Genomic DNA, 15800 nt, shown 5'->3' on the forward strand with positions numbered 1-15800 from the left:
ACGATAATCAAATTTTTTCAGCTGCACATGTACCATCAAACAAGGCAGTCTCTTTCTCAGGTCCAAGGTAACATATAATTATGCATCAAGTTAGGAATAAAACACTGGGGGGGAGTGGGGTCGAATGATCATCGACGGAATAGTGTGATGAAGCTTAATGCGAAACTCTTAACAACACCCAGAACAACATATCCTGAAGTTCTTTAATCCTCTGTCACAAGTTTGTTCCTGTTATTACTTACGAACAGTTCTTCCCTCACTAGCCTTTGTCCTGAAGACTTTTCTATGATGGAAAACTTGCAGACTGTTATAAAGCGCTGACACTGGAGACGTTACATAAAAGTCTCACAGAAGAACATCACCATGTCCACAATAACAAGTCAGGATCGAGAATTCAACAACGCTGTGGTGTAAGGTTAGCTAGCTAACATTCAATGTCCATCTCTTCATGTTGTCAACTCTATACAGTCCTAACATACCTTCAGTAATATGTTCATAAAAGGGAGCATTGGAAGAAGGTGGCCTGATCTCATGAATAACTTTTTCTTTTACATCATGTGGACGGCCTGGTGAAGAGATGGCACCAGGATGCACTATGGGTAGAAGGCAAGCCGGCAGAGGCAGTTGTTCTGCTGGGAAACCTCGGGTCCTGGCATTCATGTGGATGTTACGTTGACACATAGTACCTACCTAAACACTGTTGCAGTGTTTTACTGCAAGTACACCCAAGTACCAAGTACACCCCTTCATGGTAATGGTATTCCCTAATAGCAGTGGCCTCTTTCAGCAGGATAATGCTCCCTGCCACACTGCATAAATTCTTCAGGAATGGTTTGAGGAATATGACAGAGTTCAAGGTGTTGACTCGGCCTACAAACTCCCCAGATCTCAATCCGATCGAGCATCTGTGGGATGTGCTGGTCCAATCCACAGAGGTCCATCTCACAACTTACAGGACTTAAAGGACTTGCTGTCCAATCCACAGAGGTCCATCTCACAACTTACAGGACTTAAAGGACTTCCTGTCCAATCCACAGAGGTCCATCTCACAACTTACAGGACTTAATGGACTTGCTGCTAATGTCTTGATGCCAGATACCACAGCACACCTTCAGAGGTCTTGTGGAGTCCATGCCTTGATGTGTCAGAGCTGTTTTGGTGGCACAAGGGGGACCTACACAATATTAGACAGGTGGTTTTAAAGTTATGGCTGATCAGTGTACATGTAACTGTGAGGCAGACTGCAATCCAAGCATGTAGCTGGAGCAGTGAAGGGTTTTACTCAAGGGCCAACAGTGGCTGTCTGACAGTCCTGGGATTTGAACTCACAATCATGATATTGGTTTCATTATGTTTTAAAATGGAGGACGTCTCGAGATCTCGGCAAATAAAATTTAAAAAATGCTCAAGTGTGTAAAATATCTGTAATGAATGAATAAATAAATAAATATTCAATTGAAATGTAATTAGTTTTTTTTTTTTTTTAATTGAAAATATTTTCTTTTAAAACTGATAAGGAAAAAAGGAATATATTTTATGTTAAATAATAAATTATTATAAAACACACTTGAAATATGAATTAAATTATAAAGAAAAAAAATACGTTATCTTTTTCTCAAGCCTGCAGCAGTCAAAACGCATCTCCTCAAATTACATTTATATCTCATTATGTCATGCATCAACCCTCCTCCATTTTATGCCGCTTAATCATGTTACTCAGCAGGCCTGCCTGTTCCTTCGTCTCTTTTGATAATTCACGACTGTTAATGTTTGCTTGCCTCTTAATATTTTCCTGTGTGTTAATGTTTATGTTTCTATATTAGTTATATATCCGTTTGTACAAGTACCCTTAGGTGTGAGAATCCCTAAATAAATAAAATTATTATTACTGGTTTAAAAAACAACAACAAAAGAACACACACAGACAGAAGAATTGGACACATCCCATAATATAAAGCATTCCCACTTTCTGTGGAAGTCAAATTGCACCACCTAGTGGCTGAGCTTAAAGCTACAACTTAAATCATATGTATAACTCGATTTGAAATAAAATGCATCAAGTCAGTGTGAGTGCTCAATATATTTATCTAATAAAGAGGTTATACTTTTTTAGTTTTTTAAATCCACAAATATACAGATCAAAACTTTTATTCACAGAGTAATCAAAGTTCATCAAGAAATGTCAGTAGTCCAGTGATTTGCTTTGCTTTCTAAATAACACACACACACACACACACACACACACACACACACACACACACACAAACCTATACCATGTAGGGGAAAAATGTGACTTGTGAAATACTGCCACAGCACAAGGGGTCAAAATCATTCCGACTGGGAAACCTGCCACGAATCTACTCAACCTCAAGGGATAAGGTATGATTTCTGACGACGCTGCAAGGTTCAAAGTCTGAAGTATGTGCGTCATACAGATGTGGAGTCTTCCTCCTCGGGAAGGCAGCCCGGGCAGGGCTCCATGGTTACCCCCACTCCCATACCACTTCGAGCCACCGGCATATCCGTCACATACGTCCACTGGTTACTTGCTGGGCAGTAACTCTCCACGCTGGCCAGGAAACCAGTCTGGTTGAAACCACCTTGACAGAGGCGATACAAAACAGTGATTAAATTCCCAAAAGTAACCATTTTATTCAACGTTTATTCTTATCACAACATTGTTAAATTCTTCATTCCGATTGGGCAGAAGGTTACGATATAATTTCTGTAGTTTGTTTGTTTGTTTGTGTTTTAACGCCATGCCAGCTTCTATGGCTATTTTCATGGCGCGAAACATCTAAGGGACTCTATATAAGGTTTTTCAAATCCATTTTTCTTAAAAACTCTAAAACTGCATTAGGTTTGACTTTGTGAAAAATTTCTTCCAGAGTGCTGCCTGAATTAAAAACGGTTCATTTCGATAGTAATGACGTACACGGGGAATTGCATGGCTGACGCGCCATTAAAAAGAAAGAAAGTGCTATTGGTGATATTTTCAGTGAGGAGATGTTTATTTAGCATTTTTAGAAGGAGTCACCATTGCCGTAAGAGTAAAAAAAAAAAAAAAAAAAACAGACAAAAAAAAAACTGTTACTTTAAATTTGAGAACTTTGACCAAAAAATATTTTAGCATTGGCAGAAAAAAATATAGCAGGAATAAAACACTCCAGAATTTTTTTTCCCTGTAACGGCACATCCTGAAATGTTTCATTCCTTACTCATAGATTTCCCAAGCAAGGTTGGACTGTAGCAATTAAGTCATTAATAGGTTAAGAGGTGCCACCAATGAACGCAATGTGTTAAGAGCGTACTTGTGTGAGCAGTTCAAGGAAATCTCTGGTGTTATGGAAGAGAGGAGGAGTTGTTGTCTTTTTGTTTGTTTTGTTTTTAAATGAACAGAAACCTGAAGAAATAAAAAATAGCTCTTGGTAGTAGACTGGGATTGTAGATGCTACTGTATATGCGTAAGGACAATTAATTAATGACAATGATTAAATGAATTAAGTTCAAATGACCTGCTAACTCAATGCAGTGATTTATATATAGGAAATATTAAAAGTAAATGAATACCTAAGCCGAATACCTAAGCCAAATACAAAAAAAAAAATTGTACTTATAGTGAATACTGCATTCACTATTACTTTTTTTTGTTAGTATTTGCTGGTCTCAATGGGAACACTTCGCAAAGCCAAATGTGATTTCACGTTATCTAAAATGGTTCCGATGTCTAGATGCGGTGGATAGGCATTTGAGAGAAGAAAAGAATATATATTAACACGCAAAGTGCTAGTTTATTGCGTGTAAGTGCTGATTAACTTGTGAACGACTCTGCATTGTGTTCCCACTAATACGGAAATGGCCTTGTAATGAGAGCCCTGCCGCTTCAACGAGCAAATACAATCAAGACACAAAGCCTCCATTTTCTCAGTAAATAACCAATGGTGAAACAGAACGTCACTCTGTCAGTCACCATATAGCATGTATCAGGAAACCATTTATATCATTAACTGTTAAGTTTTATACACTCACCAAACACGAAGAGTTTGTTATGGTACACCGTGACTCCATGGGCACTTCGACTGTGGACCATGGATGCCATGGGCTCCCAAACATCTCTGGCTACGTTATATCTCTCCATAGTGTTGAGTTGCCTTTGGCCATCATAACCACCCACTGCGTAGAGGTAAGAATCTATAGACACCACACCTGCATGGGACAGGAATCAAAAACCATTGGTTAAAAAAACTATCTTAGGTCAGTAAATTAACCATTAACCATTTTTTTTACCAATACAAGACCAGTGATTTGGTTCTTCAGACATCCTTTTTTTTTTTTTTTTTGAAACATGTAATTCCACCAATTTGGGACAGAAACCATTATATTAATATGATGGATTTGTTGCCTAACACACAGTGTAACCATAAAAAAGCCCTGCTGAATCAGTAGCAATAGCCAGGTGCTGGCAAACATGGTAAAATATTCAGTTTATAAGTAAGTGATAGCAAACCATTTGCACCCACCTTCCACCGTTCTCAATCATGCAATTATTCAATCAGCCAATGCATACAATCATGCAGATACAAGTCAAGAGCTTCAGATAATAAGGGTTCACAACAAACATCAGAAAAGGGAAAAAATGTTCTCAGTGACTGTGACCATGGTGAGGTTATTGGTGCCAGATGTGCTGGTTTGTGTATCTCAGGAACTGCTGATCCTCTGGGATTTTCACCCAAAAAAACCAAACATCTAGTGAGGATCAGTTCTTAGGGTGGAAACACCTTGTTGATGAGGGAGGTCAGCGGAGAATAGCCAGACTGGTTCATGTTGACAGAAAGGCTAAAACAACGCAAATAATCACTTTTTACAACCGTGGTGAGTAGAAAAGCATCTCAGAACGCACAACAATTTGAACCTTGAGGTGGATGGGCTGCAACGGCAGAAGCCCACATTGGGTTCCACTTCTGTCAGCCAAGAACTGGAAACTGAGACTACAGTGGACACCAGTTAAGCAGAAGTGGACATGTGTAGATTGGAAAAATGTCACCTAGCCTTTATCAGCTGTCCAGTTTCAGTATCTGCATTATTATCTCCATTAAATAGGTGAAAAGTATTTTGAATGGGATATTTGGGTTTGCAAAAACAATACAAAAGATGCTAGTGGGTCATTAGTAAAATGTTAGTTAATATTTACCTAAGCCACTTCGTGCAGTATTCATAGATGCTACATGGTGCCAAGTGTTGGTGTCTGGTTGGTAGCGTTCCACCGCTCTCCAACGGTTTTGGCCATCAAAGCCCCCCACCACATACAGAGCTCCCCCGCATGCTGCCACGCCAGCTCCCAGGCGTGCCACTGACATTGGCGCCACATATGTCCACCTGTTTGTCTCTGGATCGTACCTGTGAAAAAGACGTGAAATTTAGAACTCATTCATTCATCTCCGGTAACGGCTATATCCTGTTTGGTGGCTCGGGAACCTATACCAGGAACATGGAGGGGAATACACCCTGGAGTCCATTGCAGGGCACCATGCACATACACACACTTATTCACATCCAGGGGCAATTAAGCATAGCCAATCTACCATTTTTCCGAGGTGGATGTAAACCGAAGAACCCTGAAGAAATCCATACTGACAGTAACCTGAGCGCAGCACCCAACCAAGGATCCTGGAACTGTGAGGCTGCAGTGCTACTGTGCAGGTCAGCATCAATTTCTTCTTTCTCTTTCGTTTTCATGTCACTATCTCAAAAGCACCAATTGTTGCTTTTAAAACCCCACAGACCAGTTGTGCACACTTTGAGCAGAGTGCTAACTTCCACTCCGAAGGCAGGACCAATTATCCTCTCACGAACTCGCACCTATGGTTGTGATGCGAACTTGTCATCTCATGACAATAAACCTATATTTACCTTATATAGTCTATATTATACACTACGTATTTATTTATGAAAGAAAACGTCTTCTACATAATTGGATACGTAAAACCAATATCCTGGTATCGTAAGACTGTGTCCTGACCTGAAATACTTTCTCACAGAACTTGATACCCAACCCCAGGATTACTATAGCTTGCAGCTATGTTATGTGATCCACAGAAAAAATGGTCCAAGTCAAACAAACTCTTTTAACAACATGGAAGTACATGTTGGCTGCCATATCCCTACAGAAAGGCTTTCAGAGGCTTTGGATTGATCGGGTGCCAGTCAAGGGACAAAGATAAAAAAGTGTTCAATCTTAGGTTGCTTTCACATACGCAGCATTTAGTCCACTGGACACCAAACACTTGTTTGAATATATCCCTCATGTGTTTCATTTGGGCAGACCTGAGCAGCTGAGAGAGGTGGCCTTGAGAAGTGAAGGCCTATTTGACTCTAAATTGACACAAATGCAGGTACCAAACATGACCTGTATTTCAGACATGTCAATCATGGCAGCTGTTAAACCGATGCAGAAAAGCGCAAACAGAGGATATCGAGACCAAAGACCTATTGCTATATTTCCGACCAGTAAATAAAAAGAGTTTTACGAGGATGTTTTCAGCCTCACCCCTTACCACACACCCTTAAGCAGATGGGTTTTTTTTTTTTTTGCTTTTTGGTTCATTCACAAGGTCTTGGTTCAGGTCCAAGTGAACTCTAGCGGGACTCGATTGCTGTGAGAAAGTGATTCGATCCCGCATCGACTCAACTGGAGGAAGTGGACCAAACCCGTATTACTGTGTATTATTGTGTAGGTAGATGCAAGCTGCTGACATGATCGGCAAGGTGCAACTTCGCCAAAGGACAGAGCTGCAGAAATGCCATGAGTGTATAATTATGCATGTATATGATTGCTTAGAGCCAGCTCCATGTCTTCAGTGCTTGGGTGATTTTTGAGAGTTCTGCGCAACACTTGGTAATGATTTTCTCACCAAAGAAGGAAAGAGTTTTCAGCCCAACATGTCCCTTAAACACATCAAACAAATCCATCCAAACAGAAACAAGCCAAAAGTTTGCTCTGATTCAGACTTGACGAACTGATCGATAGGCGTGAAAGCATCCTAAAACAAATGCAGCACAAAGCCGAACCAAACCAAGCGTGCATCTGATTTGAACCGACTTACAGGTGACTGTAGATGTTTCATTTATTTACAGTGTTAATGAGATTTGTTGATTGTTTCACCAATAAATGATATGCTGTTTTCATAAAAAGCAATCATTTTTCAGAAAAACCTTCCCTGCACACTATATCACCCTTTTCAGAGCAACATTGCATCAGTCAGTACGTTTACATTGACAGCAATAATCCGATATTAACCCGATTATGACGATACTCCGATTAAGAAACTTGCATGTAAACAGCCATTTTTTATTACCTTAATCCGACTAAGGTCATACTCGAAGTAAACACGAATTAAGACATGTGGAGTATTCTTGTTTTAGTCGCATTATCGAGGTGTATTACAGACATGTAAACCCCTTAATCACATTATTAACATCATGTGGGAGTTTTCACCACATTTTGCGATAGGACACGATCACACATGGCAGCGCTCAACTGTTTTACAGCAAACAAGAGAGCACATCTGCGTCCGAAACAGCATACTTACCTACTATATAGTAGAAGAAATACATGTATCTCAACTACTATTTAGTAGGCAAGTATGCGGTTTGGGACGCAGCCCACAGCTTCAAGCAGTCGTCTATTTGCACGTACAGCATGACAAATAATTAAAGACGCACTGTATGTCAATACTTGAAATTCTGGAGGGAACGTCGGATGGTGTGGCGTGGGGATGTAATGACGTGTGCTGTTAATCGAACTATGTTCTATAACATGTAAAAAGGGAACATGAAAACAATATTCTAAAAGCAACTCATGTAAACACCTTAATCAAAACATTGTCTTATTCAGAATAAGGTCAATAATTAGATTACTGCTGTCCATGCAAACGTACTCACCGTTGGGTCAAACTGCACAGCACACTAGAGATGTGGATTGTCATTCTTTGGCAAAGGGAAAAATAAAAAAATAAAAAAGCACACTCAAAAACATTAATGTTTTTTTTCCATCCTGCATTACCCATAAAAACAGAATGAAGACTAGAGGCAGGAGAGCAGGTTGCTAAGAGTGACTAATATGAATGGTATTAGAACTGGCACTGCTCCTCTAAAGCTTTCTATTAGCTGTGGTATGGGAGTTTGTTCATCTAAAGTAACTTCTCTGAATCAGAACAGACTTTGCCTGTTGTTAGGGGGAGCAAATGTCAAGTCGAAACATTTTAGATCACTTCACCGCTGTTCTTCTTTCACATGTGACACAATTCTGAATGGCACGGCTTTTTGTGAGAACATAGTAGGGATGTAACTCAATACAAATACGTTATTTGGAATGAACAGATAATGTGATCGAAACAGACACAAATACCGATACGAATAGGAGGGACACTATTCTGGGTTTTTGTATATCAGAACTGGGAACCTGTGGGACACAACACTGTCACGCAGATGGAAGGGTTCTATGTTCATGCAAGCATACGCGAGTGGTCAGACATGAAACTTGCGGGACAAATGAAAAGCACGTTCATTAACATGTGATGCCTTTAAAGCGTTCCTTAATTCATCTTTAGTAACCGCCTGGTCAGGTGTGCAGTGATTTGAATAAGTTTAAATCTGTGAAAAAACATGTTTGAAAAAGAGTTGCCAGACACGCTGAAGAAACTCATGCCGGTTTCCACCTCCCATTCATTCGCAAGTTGCTACTGGCCACTTGTTTTCACATGACTTATTTATACCCCCTGTTCATTTTGGAAATGAAAAGTTTTAATAGTTTAATTACATTTTAGTAACACAACCAAACGATTTGTTGTCCAAACAGAAATCCTGAATAAAATAATATAAACGAATAAAAAACAAAAAATACTTCTGGTAATGCAAAATTTACAGAATAATGGGTGTGTTACAGAGATGACCCAGTAAATTTTCTATGGTCATAGCCCTAAATGAGCCAAAATGCTTTATGAAATCGTTAGCAATGATAACTGTGACACTACAAGCTTTCTGTACACTCACCTCTCCACTGTGTTGTGATGTGTGGAGCCATAGGATCCTCCAACAGCGTAGATGCTCCCATCAAGTTCCCCAGTGCCCACTCTATTTCTTGCTGTGTTAAGTGAAGCTAGCTGGGTCCACTGATTGGTCATGGGGTTGTAGCAGGACAGTGTTGCAGAGTCTGCATTGCTCTGCAGCGAGAGGTTTCGACCCCCAATAGTGTAGAAGAGCCCAAACAGTACGGAGGCCCCCAAGCCACTGCAGGGTTGCTCCATGGGCGCCAGGGGCAGCCAGGTGTTTTTTCGTGGGTCAAAAGCCTCCATGTAGTCCAACGAGTGCTGCTTGTAACCCCCAGCCACATAAATCAACTTAGTGCCTCGGTATGGAGTAGGGGGCAGGTACTTACGGAGGGTCATGTCGTGGAAGATCTTGGAGAGGAAGTCTTTGCAGGCGTTGGCCTTGCTCAAGATAGGACATGACTGCAGCTGCCTCTTGAGGAACTTGGCCGGCAAGGCATAGATATGGACGGCATTGAGCAGAGCATGGAAGTACTGGGAGCGAGCCTCCGCATCCCAGCGCACCCAGTCAATGCAGGCTTTGTAGACCTCAGTCTCGCACAGAACCTTCAGACTATCCTGACTGATGAGCTCCAGCAGCTGGCAGTGTGTCAGGCTGAAGAACTCCTCTTCCTTGGTCACCTGGAACAAAGTGCACAGATCTTACTTGGCTTACCATAGATACCACAGAATTGTCAAAATCAGGACAACTTCTCATTGCAATGACGTAGAAAAACCTACCTCACTGAAGTGACTGTTGATGTACTCCCGACACTGCTGATGCAGCTCAACACAGCCGATCTCCTCTGCAAACCGGGCAATCCCAATGACATTTGAGGGCTCTAGGTTCTTCATCAGGAAGTCACAGCATGCTTTTGCCACGTCCTCCATTTGGAAGCGCATCGCAGTCAGCAGGACGTGCAGCACACACTTTTCCCCTACAGTGATGCGGGAGGTATAGGCGTAGTCCACCAACCTACTGATCACCTGAGGGCAAACATCCCTGAGAGTCACCTCTGAGGCCTGGCACTCCTTGAAGTTGCTGGTGAACATGGCTTTGAAGTATGGGCTGCAGGCTGCCAGTACCAGTTTGTGCACCTGGATAATATAGACACATGTCCGCGACGGGCATAAGAAGTTCGAGGTGACCAAATGTAAGATGGCCCAAAAATTCCCCATTTGGTGTCCACGAGCCTTCCTGATTCAAGACCCATGCAATGGTCAAGTGCTGTCTAACTACATAGTAAACTCAGGCGGTGGTAAAAGTGCTGCTGTATGTGCACCATGCTAATCCTGCTAATAATGTACAAATGCTAATAGCAATAGCTGGGATAGAAACCAGCTCATGAGATTTACTTCTCACTATAAGTGTTAGCATTTTTGGGTTATGTATAGTATATCATACAATGAATGATAAGTACAAGCAATTAGTTTTAGGAAATTAGATCATTTTGGGAATTTAAAAAATATATATATATATACTAAGCATATTACACAAACATTGCAGAACAAGTTCTGCTCTTTTGGAGAACCGCTAACCTAAGCTAAACGGTGCTGACTCAGGCCGATCTCTTATCATGCTGACTCTCATCTTTCTTGTGGACTCAACCCTGAAAACTCTCACCTTGAAATCCACTATCGTCTCTTTGTACGTCACTCGAAGTACCATGTCACAGAGCTGTCCGTTTTGACGCAACTCGTCCATGAGCTGAAGAGCTCTGGAAGGGTAACTCTCAATGGTGTAATCCAGATAGCCATGGCCTTTCATCGAGGGCACCGCAATGGCTGAAAAATCCTCATCTTTGACGGGCCTCTTCTTCCTTGGACATATCATCCTCTAAGGCTGGGTTGTAATTTGGTTTCACAGAATATTGGGCAGGAAAAAGAGTCTAGATCCAACCACGAGTCATGAAGTAATACAGACTCAACTGCGAGTCACTGGGAGATAGGAAGCCATGTTTTTTTTGTCTGACTCTAAATCCATCTTGACTGGGGTCTTTCTCAGAACAAATAGGCATTGTTTAATGATCCGGGCCAAATACTGAGAGAATATCACATAGATACCAACAAAAGAAGCTCAAAAGAACTTGTCAGATATCCTAAATCCACACAAATCCTTCTCAACTGTGGTTCATTTTCTTCAAGCGTGACTCTGCGGTATGTCTCAGTGCTCTCTGATTAGGTGCGCTGAAAAAGAAAGTTTCAAAAATGAGCAAGAACTTTATCTAAGTTTAACTTTGTCTAAGTTAAATGTGGACATGTGGTGAGATGCTACAGAGGAACTCTGAAGAACAGCAGAAAGATTTGCGCATGCAAATAACCGTATATACGTTGCTGATTCATGTTTCATTTCCCTTTTTCCTTTTTAAATCTCAAACCTTTCAAAAAGTCACTCCCACAAAAACCAAAGCTTGCAATCCCCTGAAGATCATAACGGGTGCCTTTGCTGTCATGGTTGTGCAAAGATTTTTTTTTCTGTGCAGCTTTTTTAAAAAAAAAAATTACTTATCACTAAACTGTTTTGTTTGAACTGGGTTACATAACTTATTAGTTCTGAAGAGACTTTGCATCCCATGTTATTGCTCAACCAAACATTCCAAGTGCAACATTTGCCTTGAGGCATGCTTATCATGAGACGAGGCCACTTGCCATTGGCTTCCTGTGAAAGTGCGACCTGGCTGTGTGCTTAAAAGTTAAAAAACAACATTGATACGTGGAGAATGGCACAGTGTCTGCCAGGTGGGGTTATTATTAACTACCTGGAGGTTACTGCACTTGTTTCAGAACAGAAAGTATAAAGATATAATGTAAAGATTATGGTGTCATACATTTTAAATGGCACAAAATTTTGAATTAATATTGAAAAAGTCTACATTTTATTGAGGGTTTTGACCATCATTCAGACAAGTCTGGTCTTTCACCAACAGGTTTGTATGCATCTAACACCTATCTATATATATAAAAAAAATTTATATAAAACTCCAAAAGTTTGTGGACACCTCACCGTTACAGTCATCTGTGCTTTTTGAACAACCCATTTCAAATTGAATTCACCCTTTACTCTTATAATAATCTAAACTCCTCCCTCCCCGGAAGGCTTTTCACTAGTTTTTGGAACGTGGCTGTGGGGATTTGCTCATTCAGCCACAAGAGCATTAGTGACGGTACTGATGTCTGGTGAGAAGGCCTGGGATGGAACCCCAATTCATCCCAAAAGGTGTTCATTCGGGTTGAGGTCAGGCTCCAACCTTGGCAAACCATGTCTTCAAGGAACTTGCTTTGTGCACAGGGGCACTGTCATGCTGGAACAAGTTTGGGCCTCTTAGTTCCTGTGAAGGGAATTTGTAATGCTACAGCATACAAAGATATTCTATACAATTGTGTGCTAAGAAATTTGTGGCAACAGTATGGAGAAGAACAGCATATGGGCGTGACGGTCAGGTGTTCACAAATATTTGAAACAGGGACAGTGTTATTGACCAGTAAACCTAGGTATCAAAAATACAGTAATAATTAGTAAAGTATAGTATAAGTACACATGAACTGCATTTACAATAAGTCTTAATACATTTGAGAATTATTCAATTGAAGCGCACAGTTTCTTCATGTATAAAAGAGAAGCTGTGAGTCACAATAAGACAATTTATTCTTTCTGTAATAATGGATGAATAATAAGTTATACATCCTTAATTAGCATGACAGAAAAAAAAGTCTTACAGCTAAATACTTTTCCAAAGCCAGCAATAAGTGAGTAACCAAGAAACTATGTCGAAGTGTATCATCGCTGACTCAGAAAACATTTGCGAGTCTTTGCAAGAACCAAACAGTCATTATGGAATTAAGAGTGTACTGTTTTTTTATTTAGTTTTTTGAGAAAAGGGTTATACCCATATGGACTTCTGAAACATTCAGACAATGACAAATGACATAAGCAAGCATAATGAAATTCTGGTAACAGTAACTCGGAATAATGAGTCGCCGCATTATCAAGAATGATTTGTTCAACCTCAGGGAAATGATGTATGACTCTTAAGAAAAGAACCTCACGACATCACGTCAAGTTACCGTGGAAAGGATGAGTGATTTTTCGTTTAAATACACCCCCAAATATCATATCATGGTACATGAAGATGTTTCTAAAAAGCACGAAATGTATCATTAAGTCTTGTTAACATAACAACAGTGAACCTGTCTAAAACCAAGTTTATCAAAGAAATTAGCACGAAAAAAAAAAAAAAAACCTATCTTGAACAGACTTTTACAATGTTAAAGATTCAGCAAATCAGCTACTTCCAATGTCCGTTCGTATTAACATTATTTTAAAACAAATAATGAAAGAAAGTTGTTAAAACAGTATTTTCAAAAAAGATATCATGACACCCACAATATCTTTGTAAAATGTATTGCATCATATTTTTATCACGATATCTACTATATCATATTGGCCTAACACAAACTTTGCAGGTGATGCATTAGTTCTCAGAAAATAAAATATAGTACCCCTCTTGGTACTATAATGTAAATAGTTATTTTAAAAACAAACAAAACACTTTATTGGAAAAGTCAGGAATAATTGTGTGGAACACTGCGACGAAAATGAAACTTTCTCTACAAAGAACGTATATTTCTTTAACTTTACTACCACTAATTTAAAGAAAGAGAAACGTTCCTTTAATTCTGTTTAAAGTAGTAGATTTCTGTGACTAGTGGATTTATTCATTTATTAATTTCTTGTAAAATTATTACTATCTATCTATCGATTCTTCTACTTGTGTGCACTTGTGGGATCGTTGTCTTTTCTGATTCGTTGTTTTTAATGATTAATAATGCACTATGCATTATTTGACTGTTTTGCCATGCAATAAAACACACACACACACACACACACACACACACACATAATTTAAAAATACTGAAATCTAGCAGACTGTAATCTCTTCGATAGATTTGTTTTATTACATCTATGCAACAAATCATAGTCACTGTAAGGGGAATAAAGCACTATTTTGGGATTAGGAAATAAGGAAATAATCCTACTGCATAATATAAACACGTCAGACAGGATTAGTTGTTCAAACTACAGTCTAAACCAGGCCTTAGTTGGCAAAAACCTAGTGAGAAATCCACTGCAAGAGCATGCCAAGACAAACTAACATTAAAAAAAAAAAAACAATGTCACGTGCAAACTTTTTAAATGTTACATGTTAAAGTCTTAAACACTGAACTTCATTGCACAAACTGCATTAATGCAAACAGTAACAAAAAGTGTTATGCATGCATTTATATTGCTGTATATGTGGTAGATTTTTTGCAATAATTTAAAAAATATATATTTTTTTATGGAAACCCATTGATGAAGCTTTTGTGGGTTTTTTTTGATTACTTCACCCAAGCTTCTTTCTGTTCTCTGTGAAACTGTCACTATGCAATTACAGAGTTCCTCAGCTCTTTAAAAACTCACCATAATCCAGAAAATATATCCAGAGTAATTCAAACCACAATGTTTCTGTAGCACAGAGGAGTACAATAAAGTCCAATGAAGTACTCTTTTTAGTAAGCGCGCGTGACGGCCACTTCTTTTAATCCGATTCTGGCGTGCTAACTTCCGGAAGTGAGTCTACTTTTATACCGCAATATCTAGAAGTAAAAAAAAAACATAATAAAAAAAAGGTCAGCTGCCCAGCTGTTTAGTGCCGTGCCAGTAGTCTGATCCACATCAGCATGACTGTGCAACTCCGACTTCGGCCGAGTTCAGCTGCGTCAGCGCGCGCACAATCGCCTCACAGAAAGAGAAAGAAAAAAAAAACCCGGAAGTGCAGCTTTTAACGTCAACATGACTGACATTTTATTGTATAATTTGCGGTTTCAGGTTTACGGAACTATTTTCCAGGTGGAACTTATGCTTAAACCCGAGTTCGACCTAATTCAGTTCATTTTAATCAGGAAAAAAAAAATTAAAGCTAATTCCGCATTACTCGGCGCCGCGTCCAGAATGACTCAGGAGTCTCTGACTCAGCGCACTACATAGGGCGTGAAAACCACTGCGTTCTGCTCCCTACCTAGTGCAACACGCAGCCATTTTGGATTCGCCCCCCCCCCCCCCAAATTCTTTGAAATTGGGTGCGGTTTAAGTTCCCAGTTGATTGCTAAGTAAAGACGAATTAATGTGTCATTTTTTGTTGTTAAAGGAAGTGTAACAGGCTAAACAAGATTGAGTTTAGTACATGTGGGTTTACAAAAAGGATTTACAGTTGCTGTGAATGTAGATTATGACATCAGATAGCTAATTAATGAAAGTTGCAGCCTACATACCTTGACAACAACAAAATGGCTGCTTCCCCAAACAAGTGAAAATAGTGCACCTGCATACCTCATTAGAGGTGGGATAAATATTTGAATATATTATTATTGGTTTGGGATGCACCCACAATAAAGCAAGGCCCCAAATTAAAACTGTTTTCCCACTGGACAGCGCAGTGTGGTACTGTATGGTACGGTACTCTTAAAGCGAAGATTGCATCAACGTCCATGTTACATTCTCCGACTGCCTGAAATAACAAGAAAATGAATGATGCTATCTGTAGACCAAATTCCACAAGGTCTCGTTCAAGTCACGTTCACAAAACATGCCATACGCACAAAATTAGTTTGACGTGTGGAGTTGGTTTAATGTGATTATTCCGATGGTATCTCTTTCATTATAGTCGTGTCACT

General features: G+C 39.7%; 1 protein-coding gene across 1 annotated transcript; it reads right to left on the minus strand.

Moving 5' to 3' along the window:
• Positions 1-2067: 2067 nt before the first annotated feature.
• keap1a (kelch-like ECH-associated protein 1a) lies at positions 2068-15021 on the minus strand. Its single transcript, XM_017472640.3, has 7 exons — positions 14548-15021; positions 10711-11273; positions 9828-10184; positions 9052-9728; positions 5192-5397; positions 4030-4206; positions 2068-2600 (listed from the first exon to the last, which is right to left on the minus strand). Exons 2-7 carry the CDS (start codon positions 10918-10920, stop codon positions 2428-2430), a joined length of 1800 nt encoding a protein of 599 aa, XP_017328129.1. The 5' UTR covers positions 10921-11273; positions 14548-15021; the 3' UTR covers positions 2068-2427.
• Between the last annotated feature and the right edge of the window lie 779 nt (positions 15022-15800).

Source organism: Ictalurus punctatus, chromosome 7, assembly GCF_001660625.3.
Source record: "Ictalurus punctatus breed USDA103 chromosome 7, Coco_2.0, whole genome shotgun sequence".
Lineage (NCBI taxonomy): Eukaryota > Metazoa > Chordata > Actinopteri > Siluriformes > Ictaluridae > Ictalurus > Ictalurus punctatus.